This window comes from Mya arenaria, chromosome 15 (assembly GCF_026914265.1).
Source record: "Mya arenaria isolate MELC-2E11 chromosome 15, ASM2691426v1".
NCBI lineage: Eukaryota > Metazoa > Mollusca > Bivalvia > Myida > Myidae > Mya > Mya arenaria.
In genome coordinates this window covers 29,466,862-29,493,600 of record NC_069136.1, presented here as the reverse complement: position 1 = coordinate 29,493,600, position 26,739 = coordinate 29,466,862, and the positions used below count along the sequence as shown (strand labels likewise).

General features: G+C 39.4%; 2 protein-coding genes across 7 annotated transcripts in view; one reads left to right on the top strand and one right to left on the bottom strand.

The window, feature by feature from the left end:
- Positions 1 to 15,318, top strand: part of LOC128218848 (Na(+)/H(+) exchanger protein 7-like) — a 43,449-nt gene extending 28,131 nt beyond the window's left edge. For all 6 annotated transcript variants that reach the window (XM_052926581.1, XM_052926579.1, XM_052926585.1 and 3 more), the window contains exons 11-23: positions 868 to 949; positions 1,153 to 1,248; positions 2,113 to 2,234; positions 2,474 to 2,556; positions 11,716 to 11,844; positions 12,118 to 12,210; positions 12,496 to 12,564; positions 12,717 to 12,826; positions 13,026 to 13,085; positions 13,234 to 13,310; positions 13,502 to 13,605; positions 13,982 to 14,191; positions 14,516 to 15,318. In XM_052926581.1, the coding sequence (XP_052782541.1) occupies positions 868 to 949; positions 1,153 to 1,248; positions 2,113 to 2,234; positions 2,474 to 2,556; positions 11,716 to 11,844; positions 12,118 to 12,210; positions 12,496 to 12,564; positions 12,717 to 12,826; positions 13,026 to 13,085; positions 13,234 to 13,310; positions 13,502 to 13,605; positions 13,982 to 14,191; positions 14,516 to 14,623 (1,343 nt within the window). In that variant the 3' untranslated portion in view covers positions 14,624 to 15,318. The remainder of the gene's footprint in view (positions 1 to 867; positions 950 to 1,152; positions 1,249 to 2,112; positions 2,235 to 2,473; positions 2,557 to 11,715; positions 11,845 to 12,117; positions 12,211 to 12,495; positions 12,565 to 12,716; positions 12,827 to 13,025; positions 13,086 to 13,233; positions 13,311 to 13,501; positions 13,606 to 13,981; positions 14,192 to 14,515) is intronic.
- A 7,787-nt stretch (positions 15,319 to 23,105) lies between these two features.
- Positions 23,106 to 25,330, bottom strand: LOC128219280 (divergent protein kinase domain 2A-like). Its single transcript, XM_052927092.1, has 4 exons — positions 25,314 to 25,330; positions 24,666 to 24,684; positions 24,082 to 24,259; positions 23,106 to 23,467 (listed from the first exon to the last, which is right to left on the bottom strand). The coding sequence occupies exons 1-4, from the start codon at positions 25,328 to 25,330 to the stop codon at positions 23,106 to 23,108; spliced, it is 576 nt and encodes a 191-aa protein (XP_052783052.1).
- Positions 25,331 to 26,739: the final 1,409 nt, after the last annotated feature.

Genomic DNA, 26,739 nt, shown 5'->3' with positions numbered 1-26,739 from the left:
CTTAACTGAGATGACCTCGTTCTGGTTTTGATTCATAATAATCAACAAAAGATTGCACATTTTAGTACTGAATTTCTTGAATATTATAAAGAGCATATTAAAGGAAGAAACGAGCGAAATGAGTTTGTTATTTGAATATTGCCACTTAAATATTTCAATTGTGTACTAAATAGATGTAAATAGGATTTGATTACACAACTTTTTCAAAATCGGGTTCATGACGTAAACTTCAACTGCCTCAAGACAGCAGCACCTTTAACTGTCAATCATAGTTACTTTACGCATGCGTAGAGGACAGAGCGATCTATGAAAAATAGACGACTTTACCAAGTCATGTAGATCGACAAAATACGCTCTACGAAAATGTTTGTATTCACAGTCAAATCGAGTCTACATGATATGAAGCTACAGCAAATTTAAAAATCCTCGATTATCACTGGCCCATGCAAACTTCAAACTTTATTGTGCGAGCTTTCTCGACCTGCGGCCTCACTTAGCAAGCTCAATTTTCTTGCCGTGAACCTAGAACAAGACAGACAGTTTGCAACTTATCCAGTCTCTTAATTTAGAACATGACTATCGTACATTTGACAGACAATCAATTTGTAGGGGAAATATGCAAGACGATGGTGAGGTTGTACATACATACAGTTATACAGACAGTCAGCGAGGAGTTGTATGTTTATTTTAATGTTATGATCGTTGGAAACAAAGTTCAGTTTATAACTTTTATAAAATAACTTTCACATAATTATGTTTGTTTATTTACTTCTATATCAATCTGTTGAAATTAGTTTTATTATACCAACTTGATCTTTAAGATTGAAAATTCGACGATTGCCATAAACACCATCACGTTTGTTCCAGTGGTTGAGCCGCTGATAGTGTTTGGGTTCGCCTATCTGTCCTATATTTTGTCCGATCTCTTTGAGTTTTCGGGGATCATAAGGTAAGCAACAATACTCCAAGGAGACAGCATACTTGTAAATGAAGTGATGATTTCATAAGAAACAACAGAACACATTGTTTTACATGTAAGGCGATGTTTAAGAAGGTCTTGTTCAGACCACTGACGATTTTAGAATTATAAATGAACGACTGAATGGCGAAATACAGGTGTCCGTTATCTGGCAAACTCTTATTCATTTTCAGCATTATCGCCTGTGGCATAATTCAGGTCCATTATGCATTCCAAAACATCACGAACAAATCAAGAATGGGCGTGAAGTTTTTCTCTAAAGTTATGGCGTAAGTGTTCATTGAAAGTTTTTCACCAAATAGATTTGAAAAAAACAACAACAACAACATCTTACAAACTTGTAAAAAATGGTAAAACCCGAAACAGTTCAATTAAGTGTATAAAAGGTACACAAATATTGTAACGTTTTTCAGACTTCTATTGGTTGTCCATAGACTAGTGACCTAGCACACATTTGTAAAACAATGTATATTTTTAAGGATATTGTTATTTTTATTGACCAAACATTCAAGCACCAATATATGATAAACACATCGTCTCCTTGGTGCAAAAACATGTTTATAATATTGTTTTGCGAAATACATATTTTTCAACATGTTTTGCATATCCTTTGAAAATTTCAGAGATATACCACAAAAGCATTTATTTTTGAAAAAAGTGATAATTGATAAGGAATATGTGTTGAATTTCGGTGTCAGATCGAAATGTATTTCACCGAGTAATCACAGAAAGCACTATTATAACGAGTGACACAGCCACAAGTGAATATATTAGTTCCTGTGGTCGCGGGTGAAACAAATTTGATCTTACACTAAAAGTTAACAAATGTAATGTACCTTTAATAATACAATTTTAGAAAAATATTAATCTTTTTCCCGTTAATCGGAAATCGTGAGGGAAACACAATAAGGTGACGTTAATTCAAAAAATATTTACAAGAAAAAAATGAAATTCGTTTTTTTGCTTCTCCTTTTCTATGGATGTTGTTGTAAGTCATATTGCGAAAGGTCAATTAAAGCTCCTCTGTCATGTTTGTTTAGGAAAAAGTGTACTCCAATTTTGATTGATAACCGCCTTGTATGGACATATATAAAACATGTTTGTATCTGATGATGTTAACAATTCTGTTACAGGACCGCGAGTGAAATCATTATTTTTCTATTCCTCGGGAACGTTACCGTCAAGACCAGTCATGCATGGATGACTGGCTTCTCTCTCTGGGCATTGCTGCTCTGTATTCTCTACAGGTTTCTGAGTAAGTCTTCAGTGTAGATGTTAAGTATACCCTACAACAAGGTCAAGGTTGGTCTTGAGCCGGTTTATCCCATTTGCAATCATTTTCTGTATACATGAAAACATTCAAAATCGAACACTATAAGTTATTTTGTTTATCAAAATGAAAAGTGATCGAGCAAAAATAACAAGCTAATAACGTCTCAACAAAATTCAAATAGTACAAAGTTAAACAGTGAATTGTTTGATTGTTAATTTCAGCCACATATGGTATTTCGTTCTTCCTGAACAAATATTCCACAGGACGAGTGAGGAAGATACGGTTAGATGAAATGTTCATGATAGTAAGTTCTGTCCATAACAAGGAACTTTCAGATTCTTAAGATAGCTAATGCATGATGAATGTGAATCGTTATATACACAAGATAAAATTACTGAAAAAAATACGTTTGACGTAGATCATTAAATGTAAATAAATCAGATCGGGCCTCTTTATATTTTAAATAAGGTTTCCTGTAAAGTATTGGAAAGTGGAAGTTTTTTATACCATGCTTGGATTAACTAAGTCCATTTCTAAAAGGTACCAAAAGTTTGGTAAATTACTAAAGGAAAGACATTGCTATATTTGCTTTATCTCCGTCCGCTATGCGTTCTTGCATAATCTTTTTTCTCATACGAATGTTTACTTATTACTGTTTGGTAGTGTTGCCATTCAACACGTTACCTGCTACTTCTTGGTTTCATATGAATTGGATAGTTGTTAGCATATAGATGAAGACTTTTGGAATGCAACAACACCATGACATAACAAATTTGAGTAAATATTAAGGCTCACCTAGCTATTGCAGAATGAGGTTATTCTTAATGTAGTATTATGGGTATTCTAGCCTGGCTACCGGACTTATTGGGGTTTTCTTACATAATTATTGTTGGTAGCTAAGCCTGCTTACCACAGTTATCGGCGTTCTCTGACAGAATCTGAGGGTATTCAAGCCTGGTTACCAGTGTTCTTTGGGTTCTCTTACAGTGTTACTGAGGGTATTCAAGGCTGGCTACCAGTGTTATGGGGGTTCTCTTACAGGGTTACTGTGGGTATTCAAGCCTGGTTACCAGAGCTCTGGGGGTTCTCTAACAGGGTTACTGTGAGTATTCAAGCCTGGTTACCAGAGCTCTGGAGGTTCTCTAACAGGGTTACTGTGAGTATTCAAGCCTAGTTACCAGAGCTCTGGAGGTTCTCTAACAGGGTTACTGTGGGTATTCAAGCCTAGTTGCCAGAGCTCTGGAGGTTCTCTAACAGGGTTAATGTGAGTATTCAAGCCTGGTTACCAGAGCTCTGGGAGTTCTCTAACAGGGTTACTGTGGGTATTCAAGCCTAGTTACCAGAGCTCTGGAGGTTCTCTAACAGGGTTACTGTGAGTATTCAAGCCTAGTTACCAGAGCTCTGGAGGTTCTCTTACAGGGTTACTGTGGGTATTCAAGCCTAGTTGCCAGAGCTCTGGAGGTTCTCTAACATAGTTACTGTGAGTATTCAAGCCTGGTTACCAGATCTCTGGGGGTTCTCTAACAGGGTTACTGTGGGTATTCAAGCATAGTAACCAGTGTTATGGTGGTTCTCTTACTCTGTTACTGTGAGTATTCAAGCCTGGTTACCAGAGCTCTGGGGGTTCTCTAACAGGGTTACTGTGGGTATTCAAGCATAATAACCAGTGTTATGGTGGTTCTCTTACTCTGTTACTGTGAGTATTCAAGCCTGGTTACCAGAGCTCTGGAGGTTCTCTAACAGAGTTACTGTGGGTATTCAAGCATAGGAACCAGTGTTATGGTGGTTCTCTTACACTGTTACTGTGAGTATTCAAGCCTGGTTACCAGAGATCTGGGGGTTCTCTAACAGGGTTACTGTGAGTATTCAAGCATAGTAACCAGTGTTATGGTGGTTCTCTTACACTGTTACTGTGAGTATTCAAGCCTGGTTACCAGAGCTCTGGAGGTTCTCTAACAGGGTTACTGTGAGTATTCAAGCCTAGTTGCCAGAGCTCTGGGGGTTCTCTAACAGGGTTACTGTGAGTATTCAAGCCTGGTTACCAGAGCTCTGGGGGTGTTCTAACAGGGTTACTGTGGGTATTCAAGCATAGTAACCAGTGTTATGGTGGTTCTCTTACACTGTTACTGTGAGTATTCAAGCCTGGTTACCAGAGCTCTGGAGGTTCTCTAACAGGGTTACTGTGAATATTCAAGCCTAGTTGCCAGAGCTCTGGGGGTTCTCTAACAGGGTTACTGTGAGTATTCAAGCCTGGTTACCAGAGCTCTGGGGGTTCTCTAACAGGGTTACTGTGAGTATTCAAGCCTGGTTACCAGAGCTCTGGAGGTTCTCTAACAGGGTTACTGTGAGTATTCAAGCCTGGTTATCAGAGCTCTGGAGGTTCTCTAACAGGGTTACTGTGAGTATTCAAGCCTGGTTACCAGAGCTCTGGGGGTTCTCTAACAGGGTTACTGTGGGTATTCAAGCATAGTAACCAGTGTTATGGTGGTTCTCTTACACTGTTACTGTGAGTATTCAAGCCTAGTTACCAGAGCTCTGGAGGTTCTCTAACAGGGTTACTGTGAGTATTCAAGCCTGGTTACCAGAGCTCTGGGGGTTCTCTAACAGGGTTACTGTGAGTATTCAAGCCTGGTTACCAGAGCTCTGGAGGTTCTCTAACAGGGTTACTGTGGGTATTCAAGCCTGGTTGTTACCAGAGCTCTGGAGGTTCTCTAACAGGGTTACTGTGAGTATTCAAGCCTAGTTGCCAGAGCTCCGGAGGTTCTCTAACAGGGTTACTGTGAGTATTCAAGCCTGGTTACCAGAGCTCTGGAGGTTCTCTAACAGGGTTACTGGGAGTATTCAAGCCTAGTTGCCAGAGCTCTGGGGGTTCTCTAACAGGGTTACTGTGAGTATTCAAGCCTGGTTACAGGAGCTCTGGAGGTTCTCTAACAGGGTTACTGGGAGTATTCAAGCCTAGTTGCCAGAGCTCTGGGGGTTCTCTAACAGGGTTACTGTGAGTATTCAAGCCTGGTTACCAGAGCTCTGGAGGTTCTCTAACAGGGTTACTGTGAGTATTCAAGCCTGGTTACCAGAGCTCTGGAGGTTCTCTAACATAGTTACTGTGAGTATTCAAGCCTGGTTACCAGAGCTCTGGGGGTTCTCTAACAGGGTTACTGTGGGTATTCAAGCATAGTAACCAGTGTTATGGGGGTTCTCTTACACTGTTACTGTTGGTATTCAAGCCTGGTTACCAGAGCTGTGGGGGTTCTCTAACAGGGTTACTGTGGGTATTCAAGCATAGTAACCAGTGTAATGGTGGTTCTCTTACACTGTTACTGTGAGTATTCCAGCCTGGTTATCAGAGCTCTGGGGGTTTTCTAACAGGGTTACTGTGGGTATTTAAACATAGTAACCAGTGTTATGGTGGTTCTCTTACACTGTTACTGTGAGTATTCAAGCCTGGTTACCAGAGCTCTAGGGTGTTCTAACAGAGTTACTGTGGGTATTCAAGCATAGTAACCAGTGTTATGGTGGTTCTCTTACACTGTTACTGTGAGTATTCAAGCCTGGTTACCAGAGCTCTGGGGGTTCTCTAACAGGGTTACTGTGGGTATTCAAGCATAGTAACCAGTGTTATGGGGGTTCTCTTACACTGTTACTGTTGGTATTCAAGCCTGGTTACCAGAGCTCTGGGGGTTCTCTAACAGGGTTACTGTGGGTATTCAAGCATAGTAACCAGTGTTATGGTGGTTCTCTTACACTGTTACTGTGAGTATTCCAGCCTGGTTACCAGAGCTCTGGGGGTGTTCTAACAGGGTTACTGTGGGTATTCAAGCATAGTAACCAGTGTTATGGTGGTTCTCTTACACTGTTACTGTGAGTATTCAAGCCTGGTTACCAGAGCTCTGGAGGTTCTCTAACAGGGTTACTGTGGGTATTCAAGCATAGTAACCAGTGTTATGGGGGTTCTCTTACACTGTTACTGTTGGTATTCAAGCCTGGTTACCACAGCTCTGGGGGTTCTCTAACAGGGTTACTGTGGGTATTCAAGCCTGGTTACCAGAGCTCTGGAGGTTCTCTAACAGGGTTACTGTGGGTATTCAAGCATAGTAACCAGTGTTATGGTGGTTTTCTTACACTGTTACTGCGAGTATTCAAGCCTGGTTACCAGAGCTCTGGGGGTTCTCTAACAGGGTTACTGTGAGTATTCAAGCCTAGTTGCCAGAGCTCTGGGTGTTCTCTAACAGGGTTACTGTGAGTATTCAAGCCTAGTTGCCAGAGCTCTGGGGGTTCTCTAACAGGGTTACTGTGAGTATTCAAGCCTGGTTACCAGAGCTCTGGGGGTGTTCTAACAGGGTTACTGTGGGTATTCAAGCATAGTAACCAGTGTTATGGTGGTTCTCTTACACTGTTACTGTGAGTATTCAAGCCTGGTTACCAGAGCTCTGGAGGTTCTCTAACAGGGTTACTGTGGGTATTCAAGCATAGTAACCAGTGTTATGGTGGTTCTCTTACACTGTTACTGTGAGTATTCAAGCCTGGTTACCAGAGCTCTGGAGGTTCTCTAACAGGGTTACTGTGAGTATTCAAGCCTGGTTACCAGAGCTCTGGGGGTTCTCTAACAGGGTTACTGTGAGTATTCAAGCCTGGTTACCAGAGCTCTGGGGGTTCTCTAACAGGGTTACTGTGAGTATTCAAGCCTGGTTACCAGAGCTTTGGGGGTTCTCTAACAGGGTTACTGTGAGTATTCAAGCCTGGTTACCAGAGCTCTGGGGGTTCTCTAACAGGGTTACTGTGAGTATTCAAGCCTAGTTGCCAGAGCTCTGGGGGTTCTCTAACAGGGTTACTGTGAGTATTCAAGCCTGGTTACCAGAGTTCTGGGGGTTCTCTAACAGGGTTACTGTGAGTATTCAAGCCTGGTTACCAGAGCTCTGGAGGTTCTCTAACAGGGTTACTGTGAGTATTCAAGCCTGGTAACCAGAGCTCTGGAGGTTCTCTAACAGGGTTACTGTGAGTATTCAAGCCTGGTTACCAGAGCTCTGGGGGTTCTCTAACAGGGTTACTGTGGGTATTCAAGGATAGTAACCAGTGTAATGGTGGTTCTCTTACACTGTTACTGTGAGTATTCAAGCCTAGTTACCAGAGCTCTGGAGGTTCTCTAACAGGGTTACTGTGAGTATTCAAGCCTGGTTACCAGAGCTCTGGAGGTTCTCTAACAGGGTTACTGTGAGTATTCAAGCCTGGTTACCAGAGCTCTGGGGGTTCTCTAACAGGGTTACTGTGGGTATTCAAGCATAGTAACCAGTGTTATGGTGGTTCTCTCACACTGTTACTGTGAGTATTCAAGCCTAGTTACCAGAGCTCTGGAGGTTCTCTAACAGGGTTACTGTGAGTATTCAAGCCTGGTTACCAGAGCTCTGGGGGTTCTCTAACAGGGTTACTGTGGGTATTCAAGCCTGGTTACCAGAGCTCTGGAGGTTCTCTAACAGGGTTACTGTGAGTATTCAAGCCTAGTTGCCAGAGCTCTGGAGGTTCTCTAACAGGGTTACTGTGAGTATTCAAGCCTGGTTACCAGAGCTCTGGAGGTTCTCTAACAGGGTTACTGTGAGTATTCAAGCCTAGTTGCCAGAGCTCTGGGGGTTCTCTAACAGGGTTACTGTGGGTATTCAAGCATAGTAACCAGTGTAATGGTGGTTCTCTTACACTGTTACTGTGAGTATTCCAGCCTGGTTATCAGAGCTCTGGGGGTTTTCTAACAGGGTTACTGTGGGTATTTAAACATAGTAACCAGTGTTATGGTGGTTCTCTTACACTGTTACTGTGAGTATTCAAGCCTGGTTACCAGAGCTCTAGGGTGTTCTAACAGAGTTACTGTGGGTATTCAAGCATAGTAACCAGTGTTATGGTGGTTCTCTTACACTGTTACTGTGAGTATTCAAGCCTGGTTACCAGAGCTCTGGGGGTTCTCTAACAGGGTTACTGTGGGTATTCAAGCATAGTAACCAGTGTTATGGGGGTTCTCTTACACTGTTACTGTTGGTATTCAAGCCTGGTTACCAGAGCTCTGGGGGTTCTCTAACAGGGTTACTGTGGGTATTCAAGCATAGTAACCAGTGTTATGGTGGTTCTCTTACACTGTTACTGTGAGTATTCAAGCCTGGTTACCAGAGCTCTGGGGGTGTTCTAACAGGGTTACTGTGGGTATTCAAGCATAGTAACCAGTGTTATGGTGGTTCTCTTACACTGTTACTGTGAGTATTCAAGCCTGGTTACCAGAGCTCTGGAGGTTCTCTAACAGGGTTACTGTGGGTATTCAAGCATAGTAACCAGTGTTATGGGGGTTCTCTTACACTGTTACTGTTGGTATTCAAGCCTGGTTACCACAGCTCTGGGGGTTCTCTAACAGGGTTACTGTGGGTATTCAAGCCTGGTTACCAGAGCTCTGGAGGTTCTCTAACAGGGTTACTGTGGGTATTCAAGCATAGTAACCAGTGTTATGGTGGTTCTCTTACACTGTTACTGTGAGTATTCAAGCCTGGTTACCAGAGCTCTGGGGGTTCTCTAACAGGGTTACTGTGAGTATTCAAGCCTAGTTGCCAGAGCTCTGGGGGTTCTCTAACAGGGTTACTGTGAGTATTCAAGCCTAGTTGCCAGAGCTCTGGGGGTTCTCTAACAGGGTTACTGTGAGTATTCAAGCCTGGTTACCAGAGCTCTGGGGGTGTTCTAACAGGGTTACTGTGGGTATTCAAGCATAGTAACCAGTGTTATGGTGGTTCTCTTACACTGTTACTGTGAGTATTCAAGCCTGGTTACCAGAGCTCTGGAGGTTCTCTAACAGGGTTACTGTGGGTATTCAAGCATAGTAACCAGTGTTATGGTGGTTCTCTTACACTGTTACTGTGAGTATTCAAGCCTGGTTACCAGAGCTCTGGAGGTTCTCTAACAGGGTTACTGTGAGTATTCAAGCCTGGTTACCAGAGCTCTTGGGGTTCTCTAACAGGGTTACTGTGAGTATTCAAGCCTGGTTACCAGAGCTCTGGGGGTTCTCTAACAGGGTTACTGTAAGTATTCAAGCCTGGTTACCAGAGCTCTGGGGGTTCTCTAACAGGGTTACTGTGAGTATTCAAGCCTGGTTACCAGAGCTCTGGGGGTTCTCTAACAGGGTTACTGTGAGTATTCAAGCCTAGTTGCCAGAGCTCTGGGGGTTCTCTAACAGGGTTACTGTGAGTATTCAAGCCTGGTTACCAGAGTTCTGGGGGTTCTCTAACAGGGTTACTGTGAGTATTCAAGCCTGGTTACCAGAGCTCTGGAGGTTCTCTAACAGGGTTACTGTGAGTATTCAAGCCTGGTAACCAGAGCTCTGGAGGTTCTCTAACAGGGTTACTGTGAGTATTCAAGCCTGGTTACCAGAGCTCTGGGGGTTCTCTAACAGGGTTACTGTGGGTATTCAAGCATAGTAACCAGTGTTATGGTGGTTCTCTCACACTGTTAATGTGAGTATTCAAGCCTAGTTACCAGAGCTCTGGAGGTTCTCTAACAGGGTTACTGTGAGTATTCAAGCCTGGTTACAGGAGCTCTGGAGGTTCTCTAACAGGGTTACTGTGAGTATTCCAGCCTGGTTATCAGAGCTCTGGGGGTTCTCTAACAGGGTTACTGTGGGTATTCAAGCATAGTAACCAGTGTTATGGTGGTTCTCTCACACTGTTACTGTGAGTATTCAAGCCTAGTTACCAGAGCTCTGGAGGTTCTCTAACAGGGTTACTGTGAGTATTCAAGCCTGGTTACCAGAGCTCTGGGGGTTCTCTAACAGGGTTACTGTGGGTATTCAAGCCTGGTTACCAGAGCTCTGGAGGTTCTCTAACAGGGTTACTGTGAGTATTCAAGCCTAGTTGCCAGAGCTCTGGAGGTTCTCTAACAGGGTTACTGTGAGTATTCAAGCCTGGTTACCAGAGCTCTGGAGGTTCTCTAACAGGGTTACTGTGAGTATTCAAGCCTAGTTGCCAGAGCTCTGGGGGTTCTCTAACAGGGTTACTGTTGGTATTCAAGCCTGGTTACCAGAGCTCTAGAGGTTCTCTAACAGGGTTACTGTGAGTACTCAAGCCTAGTTGCCAGAGCTCTGGGGGTTCTCTAACAGGGTTACTGTGAGTATTCAAGCCTGGTTACCAGAGCTCTGGAGGTTCTCTAACAGGGTTACTGTGAGTATTCAAGCCTGGTTACTAGAGCTCTGGAGGTTCTCTAACATAGTTACTGTGAGTATTCAAGCCTGGTTACCAGAGCTCTGGGGGTTCTCTAACAGGGTTACTGTGGGTATTCAAGCATAGTAACCAGTGTTATGGGGGTTCTCTTACACTGTTACTGTTGGTATTCAAGCCTGGTTACCAGAGCTGTGGGGGTTCTCTAACAGGGTTACTGTGGGTATTCAAGCATAGTAACCAGTGTAATGGTGGTTCTCTTACACTGTTACTGTGAGTATTCCAGCCTGGTTATCAGAGCTCTGGGGGTTTTCTATCAGGGTTACTGTGGGTATTCAAACATAGTAACCAGTGTTATGGTGGTTCTCTTACACTGTTACTGTGAGTATTCAAGCCTGGTTACCAGAGCTCTAGGGTGTTCTAACAGAGTTACTGTGGGTATTCAAGCATAGTAACCAGTGTTATGGTGGTTCTCTTACACTGTTACTGTGAGTATTCAAGCCTGGTTACCAGAGCTCTGGGGGGTCTCTAACAGGGTTACTGTGGGTATTCTAGCATAGTAACCAGTGTTATGGGGGTTCTCTTACACTGTTACTGTTGGTATTCAAGCCTGGTTACCAGAGCTCTGGGGGTTCTCTAACAGGGTTACTGTGGGTATTCAAGCCTGGTTTCCAGAGCTCTGGGGGTTCTCTAACAGGGTTACTGTGGGTATTCAAGCATAGTAACCAGAGCTCTGGGGGTGTTCTAACAGGGTTACTGTGGGTATTCAAGCATAGTAACCAGTGTTATGGTGGTTCTCTTACACTGTTACTGTGAGTATTCAAGCCTGGTTACCAGAGCTCTGGAGGTTCTCTAACAGGGTTACTGTGGGTATTCAAGCATAGTAACCAGTGTTATGGGGGTTCTCTGACACTGTTACTGTTGGTATTCAAGCCTGGTTACCACAGATCTGGGGGTTCTCTAACAGGGTTACTGTGGGTATTCAAGCCTGGTTACCAGAGCTCTGGAGGTTCTCTAACAGGGTTACTGTGGGTATTCAAGCATAGTAACCAGTGTTATGGGGGTTCTCTTACACTGTTACTGTTGGTATTCAAGCCTGGTTACCACAGCTCTGGAGGTTCTCTAACAGGGTTACTGTGGGTATTCAAGCATAGTAACCAGTGCTATGGTGGTTCTCTTACACTGTTACTGTGAGTATTCCAGCCTGGTTACCAGAGTGCTGGGGTTCTCTAACAAAACTACTGTGGTGTTTAGGTCTTGACAGCAGTGTACTTGGGTATCTCTTACAGAGTTACGGTGGGTTGCGTGGTGCAGTGTGCTTCTCTCTTGTGGCCCTGATCAACGAGGACGAAATCCCCATGAAGAACATGTTCGTCACCACCACGCTCTTTATTATCTTCTTCACGGTCTTTATACAGGTTCATCTGTTATATTTAAGAATTTTAGTTAACTTTGAAGTGTATTAAATAGGTTGTTACGACGGTATGGTTAAATTTATAAAATACAAGCTCAGATTTTGTAATTTATTAATGTTTAAAGTATTTGAATTGCCTTAGTTTTCATTTCATTCGAATCGAATTGCATTTTGGTAACATACTTATATGGTCGTTTCATCAAGAATTAAGACACTTTGTCGAGGGCTATTATTGAAACAAGCAAATGTTTTATACCCAAATATCATTTGTTTTCAGGGTGGAACTATAAAATGGCTGGTGAAGAAGTTGAGAGTGAAGTTGGCGGATAAAGACAAAGACATGAGTCTAAACGAGGAAATCTCAAATCATGTAACTCGTGATTACACACAATTACCATTGAAACACTTTCGCTATTTCATATTACGAGGATTTCGCATTTTGTTTCTTATACGAGTAAACGAACAACTTAAGCTGTTTCAGGTTTTTGCTGTTATCGACAGTCCGTGAATTTGAAAGCAAAGTTCGCTCGGAATGAATGTATTACGATTTATTAGACTGTCATTATTTTTATAGAATTATATTATGTACAAATCTTGAATAAGTTCACATAATTCATGAATATAGTCTGTAGAAAAACACGTTTAATTTGACCAGGTATTTGACCACATTATGGCTGGCGTTGAAGAGATCATAGGCTACACCATGGGCGATCACCAAGTCAAGGTCTGTTAGTTGTATATCTGATTATACAACTGTTTATATATAGAATTTGTAATGATTTAAATACCAATTTCATGTTATAAATTATTTCGATTACAAACGGTATCAATATTGATTATTTGCCGTTAAAGAGTAAAATACCTGCACAATTTCAGGCTAAAATCGATCATATTGACGATACTTATATTAGGCCTGTGGTTCTAAGAAATGCAAGCAGATCTACACTCGGCGATATATCTAACTACTATGAAAAGCTGGTCATGAAGTAAGTAAAATATCGAAGTTATCGCAGTTAAGTTAATAGCAACACCCTTAAGTAGTTTAATCAAGAACATAATTCTGTAATTCTCTTTGTGAACGTTAACTAAACAATCATTGCAGTGTAAACTTGAATTTTGTCAACATAATCACAGAAAACAGAAATTGTATATAAAACACGTGAATCAATATTCATTTAATTTCAGAGAGCATTACAAGAACCTTCAGTTAAGCGGCGCCAAACTGCGAAGAGTGAAGACAGATATGTACGTATACCGCGGATTTATGTGATGTATTTGCATTATTCCATCGATTGAAATATTCTACTTTTACTTATGCACCTAATCTATTGCAATCTACATTAGTTAATAAAATATATGGTTAAAACCCATCACACTTGTCTATTCTGGTCAGTCGGAAACTGGACAGCGAGCTGGCCCTAAACACACTAGTCCACGACGATGACGAGAAAGAGGCCCACGACAGACTCCGTGAGTAGAAATGCATGCAGGGACAGGGGACAGTTGTTTTGTATGTTTCCCTTTCGAATCCCTGCTTAAGGCTATTGTTGATAAGCGCGGGTAACCATACCGACTGCCTAACTATACGTTATATTATGAGATTATCAGGCCAAATTTGGCCATGCATGTACACAAATACATTGACTATGTGTTTATTGCAGATGATCATGTTCAGAAACGGGATGAAGAACATTTGGAGGAGAACATAAAACATGGCGAAAATCATCATAAGTTCCTGGCCGATACACTTCATACCGTCAGAAGTGTGAGTATTTACGCATGACCTATATTGTGAGTATACGTACATGGATGATGTGTTGTATATAGAGTATGCATGCCCCCGATCACCATCAAAAGCATATGTTTAAATTCCTTTAATAATCTGCCATATTAAAAAAAACAAATATATAATAAGGTTGTTATCCTGCGACATTCACAGTGTTTGTACGTATAAACACGTTTTTTGACATCTGGGTTGTCTCTGTAGTTAGATTAGGTACATACTTAACGTAGTGCTTGTGTACCAGTTATAACGTTGATTTCCCTAATTCATGATTTCATAGAAATGACCCATTGGTAACTGTTAAATATAATTCGTATTGCATGATTTCATTCAAACGCCTGTTGGTTCAACACTTCAGCGGCTCCACCTCAATGTACACGACAAGAACCTGACTCACGATAAACAGCACCATCTGATAAGCCAACTGCGCAAGAAGTACCGCCAGAACATGGCCATTAGAGAGCGAAGGGAGCGTGAGTCTTTGGAGCAGGGTCAAACACTGCCCTCACACAGCCTTTCATTCAACATGGACGGCTCTAGGGCGTACGAAGAAAGGAAACCTAGCCAGGTTTACATTTCATTCCACATTACACCTTGACGCACTAAATAAACGCATGCAACGTTACATTCATAAAGGAGAGGTTAGAAGTGCTGATGCTAGATTTAAGAAATATTTAAGATATAATGTTGCCAACGATTGGGCAAAACTAGCATACACAATTGCCTGCGCCATTTTCTTGATTTAAGGCGATTACATAATACAAATTATACATATTTCCTTATGGCAAATTGAAAAAACATACGTTTACACTTTATTTTTGTAGAATATATAATTTTATAAAGAATATCATTAAAAATAAAAAGTTAAACGTATTTATTTTCCCTCCTTTAGGTACAATTTACGTTAGACGACACGGAACAAGAGGAAGCAGAAACAGAACATACGCAAGGGACTGATATAGAGTATGATGAAAATGGAAAGGCCACCTTCATGTTTTGAATACGTGTCTTGAATCATTTTCTACAAACAAGTTCGAGTTGCTTTCCCATTTCATACCGATTTTCAAGCCTTAATTCCGGTTCTGACACTTAAGATAGGATTTTATATCTAAAGCCGGTTGACACGTTTCAAACCCGAATTTTCCCAGACAACTTTACCTAAGTGAAAACTCTTAACATTTTTAAAAATTCAGCAAACTGCGTAAATAATGCTTATTGATTCTTTACATTACTTAAAATAAAACATAATCAATATACACCATTTTGTGTATATGACCTTTGCAACTTTTTGTAACCGCCCTTCTTCGGAAAAAAACAAATTCAGACTGTACATCGATAAAAAAGATCAGCTCGTTAAAACTCCTGAGTAGACTATGGCATCGACTCACGACCTACTCCTAGATCGAACCAAACAAATGTGCATCGACAACAGCTGATCGATTGAAGAATTTCCGTTCAATTCCCGAAGAATGACTCGACTAAAAAACTTGGATCGGTCTAAAAATAGAACTGTTGAATGATGCAAGATGGTGGTTAAATACTTTTGTCGATGACTAAATATGCTTTGTATGTTTTTGGACAATTAAACGACTTTTAGAATGAGCTTCAGGCATCGAAAGGCCTTCGGCCTGCTACGTTTTGTGAGTAAAGTCATGTAATTGTAAAACAAATTTTAAATAAACAACTGAAGACATATGCATGCTCATGAATTCCGTTGCAAATACATTTAGATTTTTATGCTGAAACTCAATAAAATCAAAACCATGGAGTATCATTCACTTGATCTTCTCATTTAATATGTGGAATATCGCCAAAAAAAACCAACAAAAAACATGGAGTTATACATTGCATATAAAACCTCGTATACAATTAACTGTCACGGATAAAAAAAATTAGGCATGTTTAAGTAAAATTTCTCTACATTTGCAACACGACGGAGTAATTTACTACCAGGGTTATGACCGCTAAACCAAATGCATCTAACAAAATGCATTGGACATGTTTATAAAGTGTATGTTTGAGGTTTCTTTCTACAATGACATGAGCCTCGCGCGAAATTCTTCTCTTCCCCCCACACACATACTATAAATTATAAATCATTAAATATTTTGCACTCAAATATTGCATTTGCTGTGTTTTCACAGGAAAGCGATTAAAAGTTATAAGCCAAATATAAAATTTGTGATGATTGCTACAATATTATGAATAGAACGGCAATGATTTTTTATGCTAGACGACAGCTTTCAAGTCAGTGCATTAAGAAAGTCATTTTAAAGGTAGGTATATTTGTTAAACATTAACACTGTCCGTATAGTTTCTCCATGACATCTTCCTGTTAGTTTTTCAGTTCAGGTGTTAACCTCGAGACAAAGACAGCGCATCGAGCTTATTTATCACTAACTTAGACGAGGTTACTCTGAACATGATCAATTATGTGTACAATCAGCCAAACTTACTGCAGGTAGAAACAACACTCCATGATCACCTATACAATAAATCATGTGTACAATCAGCCAAACTGAATGCAGGTAGAAACGACACTCCATGATCACCTGTACAATCAATCATGTGTACAATCAGCCAAACTGAATGCAGGTAGAAACAACACTCCATGATCACTTGTACAATCAATCATGTGTGCAATCAGCCAAACTGAATGCAGGTAGAAACAACATTCCATGATCACCTATACAACCAATCATATGTACAATCAGCCAAACTTAATGCAGGTAGAAACAACACTCCATGATCACTTGTACAATCAATCATGTGTACAATCAGGCAAACTTAATGCAGGTAGAAACAACACTCGATGATCATTTGTACAATCAATCATGTGTACAATCAAACAAACTTAATGCAGGTAGAAACAACACTCCATGATCACTTGTACAATCAATCATGTGTAAAATCAAACAAACTTAATGCAGGTAGAAACAACACTCCATGATCACTTGTACAACCAATCATGTGTACAATCAGCCAAACTTAATGCAGGTAGAAACAACACTCCATGATCACTTGTACAATCAATCATGTGTACAATCAGACAAACTTAATGCAGGTAGAAATTACACTTCATGATCACTTGGACAATCAATCATGTGTACAATCAGCCAAACTTAATGCAGGTAGAAACAACACTCCATGATCACTTGTACAATCAAACATGTGTACAATCAGCCAAACTTAATGCAGGTAGAAACAACACTCCATGATCACTTGTACAATCAATCATGTGTACAATAAGCCAAACCCAATGCAAGTAGAAACAACACTTCATGATCACTTGTACAATCAATCATGTGTACAATCAGCCAAACTTAATGCAGGTCGAAATAACACTCCATGATCACCTGTACAACCAATCATGTGTACAATCAGCCAAACTTAATGCAGGTAGAAACAACACTCCATGATCACTTGTACAACTAATCATGTGTACCATCAGCCAAACTTAATGCAGGTAGAAACAACACTCCATGATCAACTGTAAAATCAATCATGTGTACAATCAGCCAAACTTAATGCAGGTAGAAACAACACTCAATGATCACCTGTAAAATCAATCATGTGTACAATCAGCCAAACTAAATGCAGGTAGAAACAACACCCCATGATCACCTGTACAACCAATCATGTGTACAATCAGGCTAACAAAATGCAGGTAGAAACAACATTCCATGATCACCTGTACAACCAATCATGTGTACAATCAGCCAAACTAAATGCAGGTAAAAACAACACCCCATGAACACTTGTACAACCAATTATGTGTACAATCAGCCGAACTTAATTCAGGTAGAAACAACATTCCATGATCACCTGTACAATCAATCATGTGTACAATCAGCCAAACTTAATGCAGGTAGAAACAACAGTCCATGATCACTTGTACAATCAATCATGTGTACAATCATCCAAATTTAATGCAGGTAGAAACAACACTCCAAGATCACTTGTACAACCAATCATGTGTACAATCAGCCAAATTAAATGCAGATAGAAACAACACTCCATGATCACCTGTACAATCAATCATGTGTACAATCAGCCAAACTTAATGCAGGTAGAAACAACACTCCATGATCACTTGTACAACCAATCATGTGTACAATCAGGCAAACTAAATGCAGGTAGAAACAACACTCCATGATCACTTGTACAATCAATCATGTGTACAATCAGCCAAACTTAATGTAGGTAAAAACAACACTCCATGATCACCTGTACAACCAATGATGTGTACAAACATTCAAACTAAATGCAGGTAGAAACAACACTCCATGATCACCTGTACAACCAATCATGTGTACAATCAGGCAAGCTAAATGCATGTAGAAACAACACTCCATGATCACTTGTACAACCAATCATGTGTACAATCAGGCAAGCTAAATGCAGGTAGAAACAACACTCCATGATCACCTGTACAATCAATCATGTGTACAATCAGGCAAGCTAAATGCAGGTAGAAACAACACTCCATGATCACTTGTACAATCAATCATGTGTACAATCAGGCAAGCTAAATGCAGGTAGAAACAACACTCCATGATCACTTATACAATCAATCATGTGTACAATCAGGCAAGCTAAATGCAGGTAGAAACAACACTCCATGATCACTTGTACAATCAATCATGTGTACAATCAGCCAAACTTAATGAAGGTAGAAACAACACTCTATGATCACCTGTACAACCAGTCATGTGTACAATCAGCCAAATTTAATGCAGGTAGAAACAACACTCCATGATCACCTGTTCAACCAATCATGTGCACAATCAGCCAAACTTAATGCCGGTAGAAACAACACTTCATGATCACTTGTACAACCAAACATGTGTACAATCAGCCAAACTTAATGCAGGTAGAAACAACACTCCATGATCACCTGTACAACAAATCATGTGTACAATCAGCCAAACTAAATGCAGGTAGAAACAACACTCCATGATCACTTGTACAACCAATCATGTGTACAATCAGCCAAACTAAATAAAGGTAGAAATTACACTCCATGATCACCTGTACAATCAATCATGTGTACAATCAGCCAAACTAAATGCAGGTAGAAACAACACACCATGATCACTTGTACAACCAATCAAGTGTACAATCAGGCAAACTAAATGCAGGTAGAAACAACACTCCATGATCACTTGTAAAACCTATCATGTGTACAATCAGGCAAGTTAAATGCATGTAGAAACAACACTCCAGGATCACTTGTACAATCAATCATGTGTACAATCAGGCAAACTAAATGTAGGTAAAAACAACACTCCATGATCACCTGTACAATCAATCATGTGTACAATCAGACAAAATAATTGCAGGTAGGAACAACACTCCATGATCACTTGTACAATCAATCATGTGTACAATCAGGCAAGCTAAATGCAGGTAGAAACAACACTCCATGATCACCTGTACAATCAATTATGTGTACAATCAGCCAAACTTAATGCAGGTAGAAACAACACTCCATATCACCTGTACAACCAATCATGTGTACAATCAGCCAAACTAAATGCAGGTAGAAACAACACTCCATGATCACCTGTACAACCAATCATGTGTACAATCAGCCAAACTTAATGCAGGTAGAAACAACACTCCATGATCACTTGTACAACCAATCATGTGTACAATCAGCCAAACTAAATGAAGGTAGAAATTACACTCCATCATCACCTGTACAATCAATCATGTGTACAATCATCAAAACTAAATGCAGGTAGAAACAACACTCTATGCTCACTTGTACAACCAATCATGTGTACAATCAGGCAAGCTAAATTCAGGTAGAAACAACACTCCATGATCACCTGTACAATCAATCATGTGTACAATCAGGCAAGCTAAATGCAGGTAGAAACAACACTCCATGATCACTTGTACAATCAATCATGTGTACAATCAGGCAAGCTAAATGCAGGTAGAAACAACACTCCATGATCACTTGTACAATCAATCATGTGTACAATCAGGCAAGCTAAATGCAGGTAGAAACGACACTCCATGTTCACTTGTACAATCAATCATGTGTACAATCAGCCAAACTTAATGAAGGTAGAAATTACACTCCATGATCACTGGTACAATCAATCATGTGTACAATCAGCCAAACTAAATGCAGGTAGAAACAACACTCCATGCTCACTTGTACAATCAATCATGTGTACAATCAGGCAAGCTAAATTCAGGTAGAAACAACACTATATGATCACCTGTACAATCAATCATGTGTACAATCAGGCAAGCTAAATGCAGGTAGAAACAACACTCCATGATCACTTGTACAATCAATCATGTGTACAATCAGGCAAGCTAAATGCAGGTAGAAACAACACTCCATGATCACTTGTACAATCAATCATGTGTACAATCAGGCAAGCTAAATGCAGGTAGAAACAACACTCCATGATCACTTGTACAATCAATCATGTGTACGATCAGCCAAACTTAATGAAGGTAGAAATTACACTCCATGATCACTTGTACAATCAATCATGTGTACAATCAGGCAAACTAAATGAAGGTAGAAATTACACTCCATGATCACCTGTACAACCAATCATGTGTACAATCAGCCAAACTTAATGCAGGTAGAAACAGCACTCAATGATCACCTGTACAACCAATCATGTGTACAATCAGCCAAACTAAATGAAGGTAGAAATTACACTCCATGATCACCTGTACAATCAATCATGTGTACAATCAGCCAAACTAAATGCAGGTAGAAACAACACTCCATGATCACTTGTACAACCAAGCATGTGTACAATCAGCCAAACTAAATGAAGGTAGAAATTACACTCCATCATCACCTGTACAATCAATCATGTGTACAATCAGCCAAACTTAATGCAGGTAGAAACAACACTCCATGATCACTTGTACAACCAATCATGTGTACAATCAGCCAAACTAAATGAAGGTAGAAATTACACTCCATGATCACCTGTACAGTCAATCATGTGTACAATCAGCCACACTTAATGCAGGTAGAAACAACACTCCATGATCACTTGTACAATCAATCATGTGTACAATCAGGCAATCTTAATGCAGGTAGAAACAACACTATATGATCACCTGTACAATCAATCATGTGTACAATCAGGCAAGCTAAATGCAGGTAGAAACAACACTCCATGATCACTTGTACAATCAATCATGTGTACAATCAGGCAAGCTAAATGCAGGTAGAAACAACACTCCATGATCACTTGTACAACCAATCATGTGTACAATCAGCCAAACTTAATGCAGGTAGAAACAACACTCCATGATCACTTGTACAATCAATCATGTGTACAATCAGCCAAACTTAATGCAGGTAGAAACAACACTCCATGATCACTTGTACAATCAATCATGTGTACAATCAGCCAAACTAAATGCAGGTAGAAACAACACTCCATGATCACTTGTACAACCAATCATGTGTACAATCAGCCAAACTTAATGCAGGTAGAAACAACACTCCATGATCACTTGTACAATCAATCATGTGTACAATCAGCCAAACTTAATAAAGGTAGAAATTACACTCCATGATCACCTGTACAATCAATCATGTGTACAATCAGCCAAACTAAATGAAGGTAGAAACAACACTCCATGATCACTTGTACAATCAATCATGTGTACAATCAGCCAAACTAAATAAAGGTAGAAATTACACTCCATCATCACCTGTACAATCAATCATGTGTACAATCAGCCAAACTGAATGCAGGTAGAAACAACACTCCATGATCACTTGTACAACCAATCATGTGTACAATCAGCCAAACTAAATGAAGGTAGAAATTACACTCCATCATCACCTGTACAATCAATCATGTGTACAATCAGCCAAACTTAATGCAGGTAGAAACAACACTCCATGATCACTTGTACAACCAATCATGTGTACAATCAGCCAAACTAAATGAAGGTAGAAATTACACTCCATGATCACCTGTACAGTCAATCATGTGTACAATCAGCCACACTTAATGCAGGTAGAAACAACACTCCATGATCACTTGTACAATCAATCATGTGTACAATCAGGCAATCTTAATGCAGGTAGAAACAACACTATATGATCACCTGTACAATCAATCATGTGTACAATCAGGCAAGCTAAATGCAGGTAGAAACAACACTCCATGATCACTTGTACAATCAATCATGTGTACAATCAGGCAAGCTAAATGCAGGTAGAAACAACACTCCATGATCACTTGTACAATCAATCATGTGTACAATCAGGCAAGCTAAATGCAGGTAGAAACAACACTCCATGATCACTTGTACAATCAATCATGTGTACGATCAGCCAAACTTAATGAAGGTAGAAATTACACTCCATGATCACTTGTACAATCAATCATGTGTACAATCAGGCAAACTAAATGAAGGTAGAAATTACACTCCATGATCACCTGTACAACCAATCATGTGTACAATCAGCCAAACTTAATGCAGGTAGAAACAGCACTCAATGATCACCTGTACAACCAATCATGTGTACAATCAGCCAAACTAAATGAAGGTAGAAATTACACTCCATGATCACCTGTACAATCAATCATGTGTACAATCAGCCAAACTAAATGCAGGTAGAAACAACACTCCATGATCACCTGTACAATCAATCATGTGTACAATCAGGCAACTAAATAAAGGTAGAAATTACACTCCATGATCACCTGTACAATCAATCAGGTGTACAATCAGCCAAACTGAATGCAGGTAGAAACAACACTCCATGATCACTTGTACAACCAATCATGTGTACAATCAGCCAAACTAAATGAAGGTAGAAATTACACTCCATCATCACCTGTACAATCAATCATGTGTACAATCAGCCAAACTAAATGCAGGTAGAAACAACACTCCATGATCACTTGTACAACCAATCATGTGTACAATCAGCCAAACTAAATAAAGGTAGAAATTACACTCCATCATCACCTGTACAATCAATCAGGTGTACAATCAGCCAAACTGAATGCAGGTAGAAACAACACTCCATGATCACTTGTACAACCAATCATGTGTACAATCAGCCAAACTAAATGAAGGTAGAAATTACACTCCATGATCACCTGTACAGTCAATCATGTGTACAATCAGCCACACTTAATGCAGGTAGAAACAACACTCCATGATCACTTGTACAATCAATCATGTGTACAATCAGCCAAACTTAATGCAGGTAGAAACAACACTCCATGATCACCTGTACAATCAATCATGTGTACAATCAGCCAAACTAAATGCAGGTAGAAACGACACTCCATGATTACTTGCACAATATCAACCAATCTAAATGCAGAAATAAACTTCACTTTGATCACATATAAACACTGAAAAACGAAATGCACGCATAAACGCATCTTGAATGATCAGTGAATAATGAAGGCAAATTTCATGCATCTGCTGTATGTACAAAATCTTTACCCTAATAATAATCAATGCTTCACTGGTTCAGACTGAAGGTTTGACAGCGCTTCAATCATCTTGTGAACGACTTGCATTCGTCCTCGTTGTCGTGTTGGCATGACACATTCACTCAGCAAATAATCTAGTTCCCAATCATTCCTGGCAGTATCTGGCATATCATGCAACAAACCATTAACAAAACTTCTCCTCTTCTCAGAACCGTCATAAGCATCTTGCGATAGCAGCTGTCTACATATAACATAGTAGTTATGGTCCGAGTTGGCATGCCTGCATAGCTGGGGCTCTGTGTCTTTATTACACTCCCTGAATGTCTGATTCCTGCACTCATTGAACTGGCTCTCATGCATACCATTCCAAGTCGTCAGTTCAGCTGCAAATAAAAATAAACTATATGTATTTCACTAGAAAATGACGAGGCTCTATCATAAATACTAAGGGAATATCCTGGTAAAAGTATTACACGATTACAAACACTATAAACAAGGAAACAATTTTGAATGAAGTAAATGTTAATAACAAAACAGAAAGGTAAATGTAATGTTTAATGGCCGCATTTTTGCAGTACATTTATACATCTGTGAAAGCATAAATAAATGCGATTTCCTTATCGATACGTTTATCCATTTTAAACGACATTTGGTAAACAAGTACTTTATGATATAACAAATAACCTGCTTGGATTAAGTTTTGGGAATCGTATAAGTTCAGGTATATGGAAAACTGGAAATATGGATTTGACATGTAATGATTATTTATTATTACTATAATGTTTATGATTCATTAAGATTTGCAGTACAACACAACAGAAATCGACTTATATAAGAAAACCCATTCAGCCATAGTTTTATTAGAATTACAGCTTGGTAAGTCATGGTAAAATTGCCTATTATCTAATCATATCTTAATGATTTTTAACATAACACACTTTTGAAGAAAATAAGCTAAAATATAAACTGTTATTTAGCATATTGAAGTGAGGCTTACATCCTTTCACTGCCAATTTGTCCACAACAAGCACTGAATCGAGATCAATTAAGAGCAGCTCTCCCTTATCATTAACAGCAAACGAATCCATAGTCACGTCTGTCACATACAAAGCGAAGTCATCCAGGTTATTGCTTAGTTTCTCGGCAATTTTAATCAGTTTTAAAGCCATGGTTGCCTGAAATACGAATAGATAATTACTTAAAATCACTAAGTCTAATGAACGCTGGCGGAATATGTATTACCTCATTTTGAACTGAAATTAATGAAGATATATCGGGGGGAAATATACCATATTTGTATTTAAGCATATGCTTCATTGACAACTATTGTGAAGAAAACACCCAAAACATATTTTCCACTAATTCTAAAGTGTTTCGGAACTAATGATGATAGCAATACTGGTGGGTTTGTTTAAAAAAAAAAGTTAAAAAAACAATTAGGTGGCTTGTGCATTAATCGGAGTAGAAAAATACCAACCCTTTTTTGCCAAGGCGCATTGTAATAGTTTGATAAAAGGACTCCATACTCCTCCGTAAATATTAGTCTCCCACATGAGCCAATGTATTTTGGAAAAGGCCAACCTCTGGACTGAGGAAATGTCTGAAAAGAAGGTACAGGAATGTTAGAAATACAGAAATATAGAAAAGGTGCATTAGTACATTGCAGACCATCGAACAATGTGGGAATAACTATGGACTAAATTTCAACAAAATACTGTCCCGGTAGTTCCGATTGTTTTAGACAAACAATAGCTAATTTAAACGTCAGAAGTTGACTTACCTGCAAAAGTAGAGGCTCTTGGTTTAGATAAGCAGTCGTCCATATTTGAGCCTTTTCTCTCTCCGATAAGCCTAGCCTGGTAACAACAGAAAATCTCCGCTCTTTGTAAGTTGAAACTACTTTGTCTATCAGTCTTGTAGAAGGGCAAAAGAACATCGGAGATGCTAAATCTTGCAAGGATTTAACAAATTGTTCCGGGTATCGAATAAACTTAATCTTGTATATTGCATAAGACACGTCACACTCAGAAGGGCGGTTGGCTTCAGAGCAAATCCGTCGATCGAGCGATATAAAGTTCTTCTGCTTGCCAAGTCTTTTTATCTTTATAGCTGACGAATTTTCGTTGAATACCCTAGACCCAGAGAAGACTAACGTGTCAAATATATTCCACGTAGAGGTCCAGTGAAATTGAATGACATTTCGTTCCATCTCCAGGCACAGGGACTCACCGAAGCACGCTGGACATGTTTCCCTTTGCGCAAACTGGGTATCTCGGAGGAAGTTTTGAGAAAATATCCAGTACAGGGTACTAACAACGTAGAGAAACACAAATAACGTGAACAAATACATACAGGAACATCTAAATTGAAGAAGCCAGCACTTGTTTCTCCTCATTGTTGGAGATATTTCATCTCGGTCTGCATGTATCTGAAATGACAAACACGCTAAAGCGCCTTAGTTTTCCTCGATATACCGGTAACAACAACTCCGCCATAAGTATATGTCAACAAGATGGTAATTCTGTTAACTATTTCAGTCTTAAATCGATTCACTTTTTTTAAACAATCACATTAGTTTCTTTATGTTTTGAAATCAAACTTTGACTTACGACAAACAGTACAGAGCACAATTGTTTGGCTCAAAATGAAAGAAGGATTTTATTCATATCTTAGACTTTTAAGAATGAAAAAGACTAGGGCCTAGGGGCCGTACCGTCAAGAACCCTAGCAACGGTATTGCTGAAAATATCTTCTAGGTATGGAATTGCTCCTAGGGATCTTAATGAAATTGCCCCTGAAGTTTCGTTTGAGAAAAAAAAAAAAACAGAAACGAAATTAAAACGCTCGAGGATGCTCTTGTTGTGTCTTTATCGAACTTGACCGACCCATTGTCTAACGTAATTAAATTGAAAGTAAAATTACTATTTTAGTGGAAAAAGTATCAGTAATAATCTGTCAAAGAGTCAGACCTACAGTAGACAGTAGACATCATTCAACACCAATACAGTGCTGCTACAACAACGGTCATATAATAAGAATGATGATAAAAAATCATTTGTAATTTATATCGGCAAAATTGAATGTTTTTAATGAAGCAAAACTAAATAAGTAAGTTATAAACTTACCAATGAGTATTCTGTATATTGACATTGGTATCAATCCAGATGAAACTGCCGTACTGAATCTACATTAAGTCTGGATGATGTCAACGATAAAAACCATGGGAATATTAGTTCGCCATGGAAGGTGCACATATCGTTAATAAAGAAATCACAGTTGCCTAGAGAAACTATTATCACACACGCACACAATGGCATAGTATGGAATGCAGATGTTCAAATTGTTAATATACATCTTTCATCATAATTACGGTATATCATTATTGTATTTTCCCGAATTTGTTTTTAGTTTAAATTCGACTCAAATAACCACTACATTTATAACATTTTAAAGGGACTGGCACATGTTTTTGAGAAAAGAGCACCTTTTCTGTATGATGAAAATTTAAGGAGTGTTTAAACTAAAATACCAAAAGCTGGAACGCTTCAGCAAATGTTGATATTAGCTTACATATCGTCCTTGTTTCAATTAGTGTTAATAACGGATGTGAGTGATTCGGTGTTGCGTGATTGGTTTACTGACAATACCACGTGAT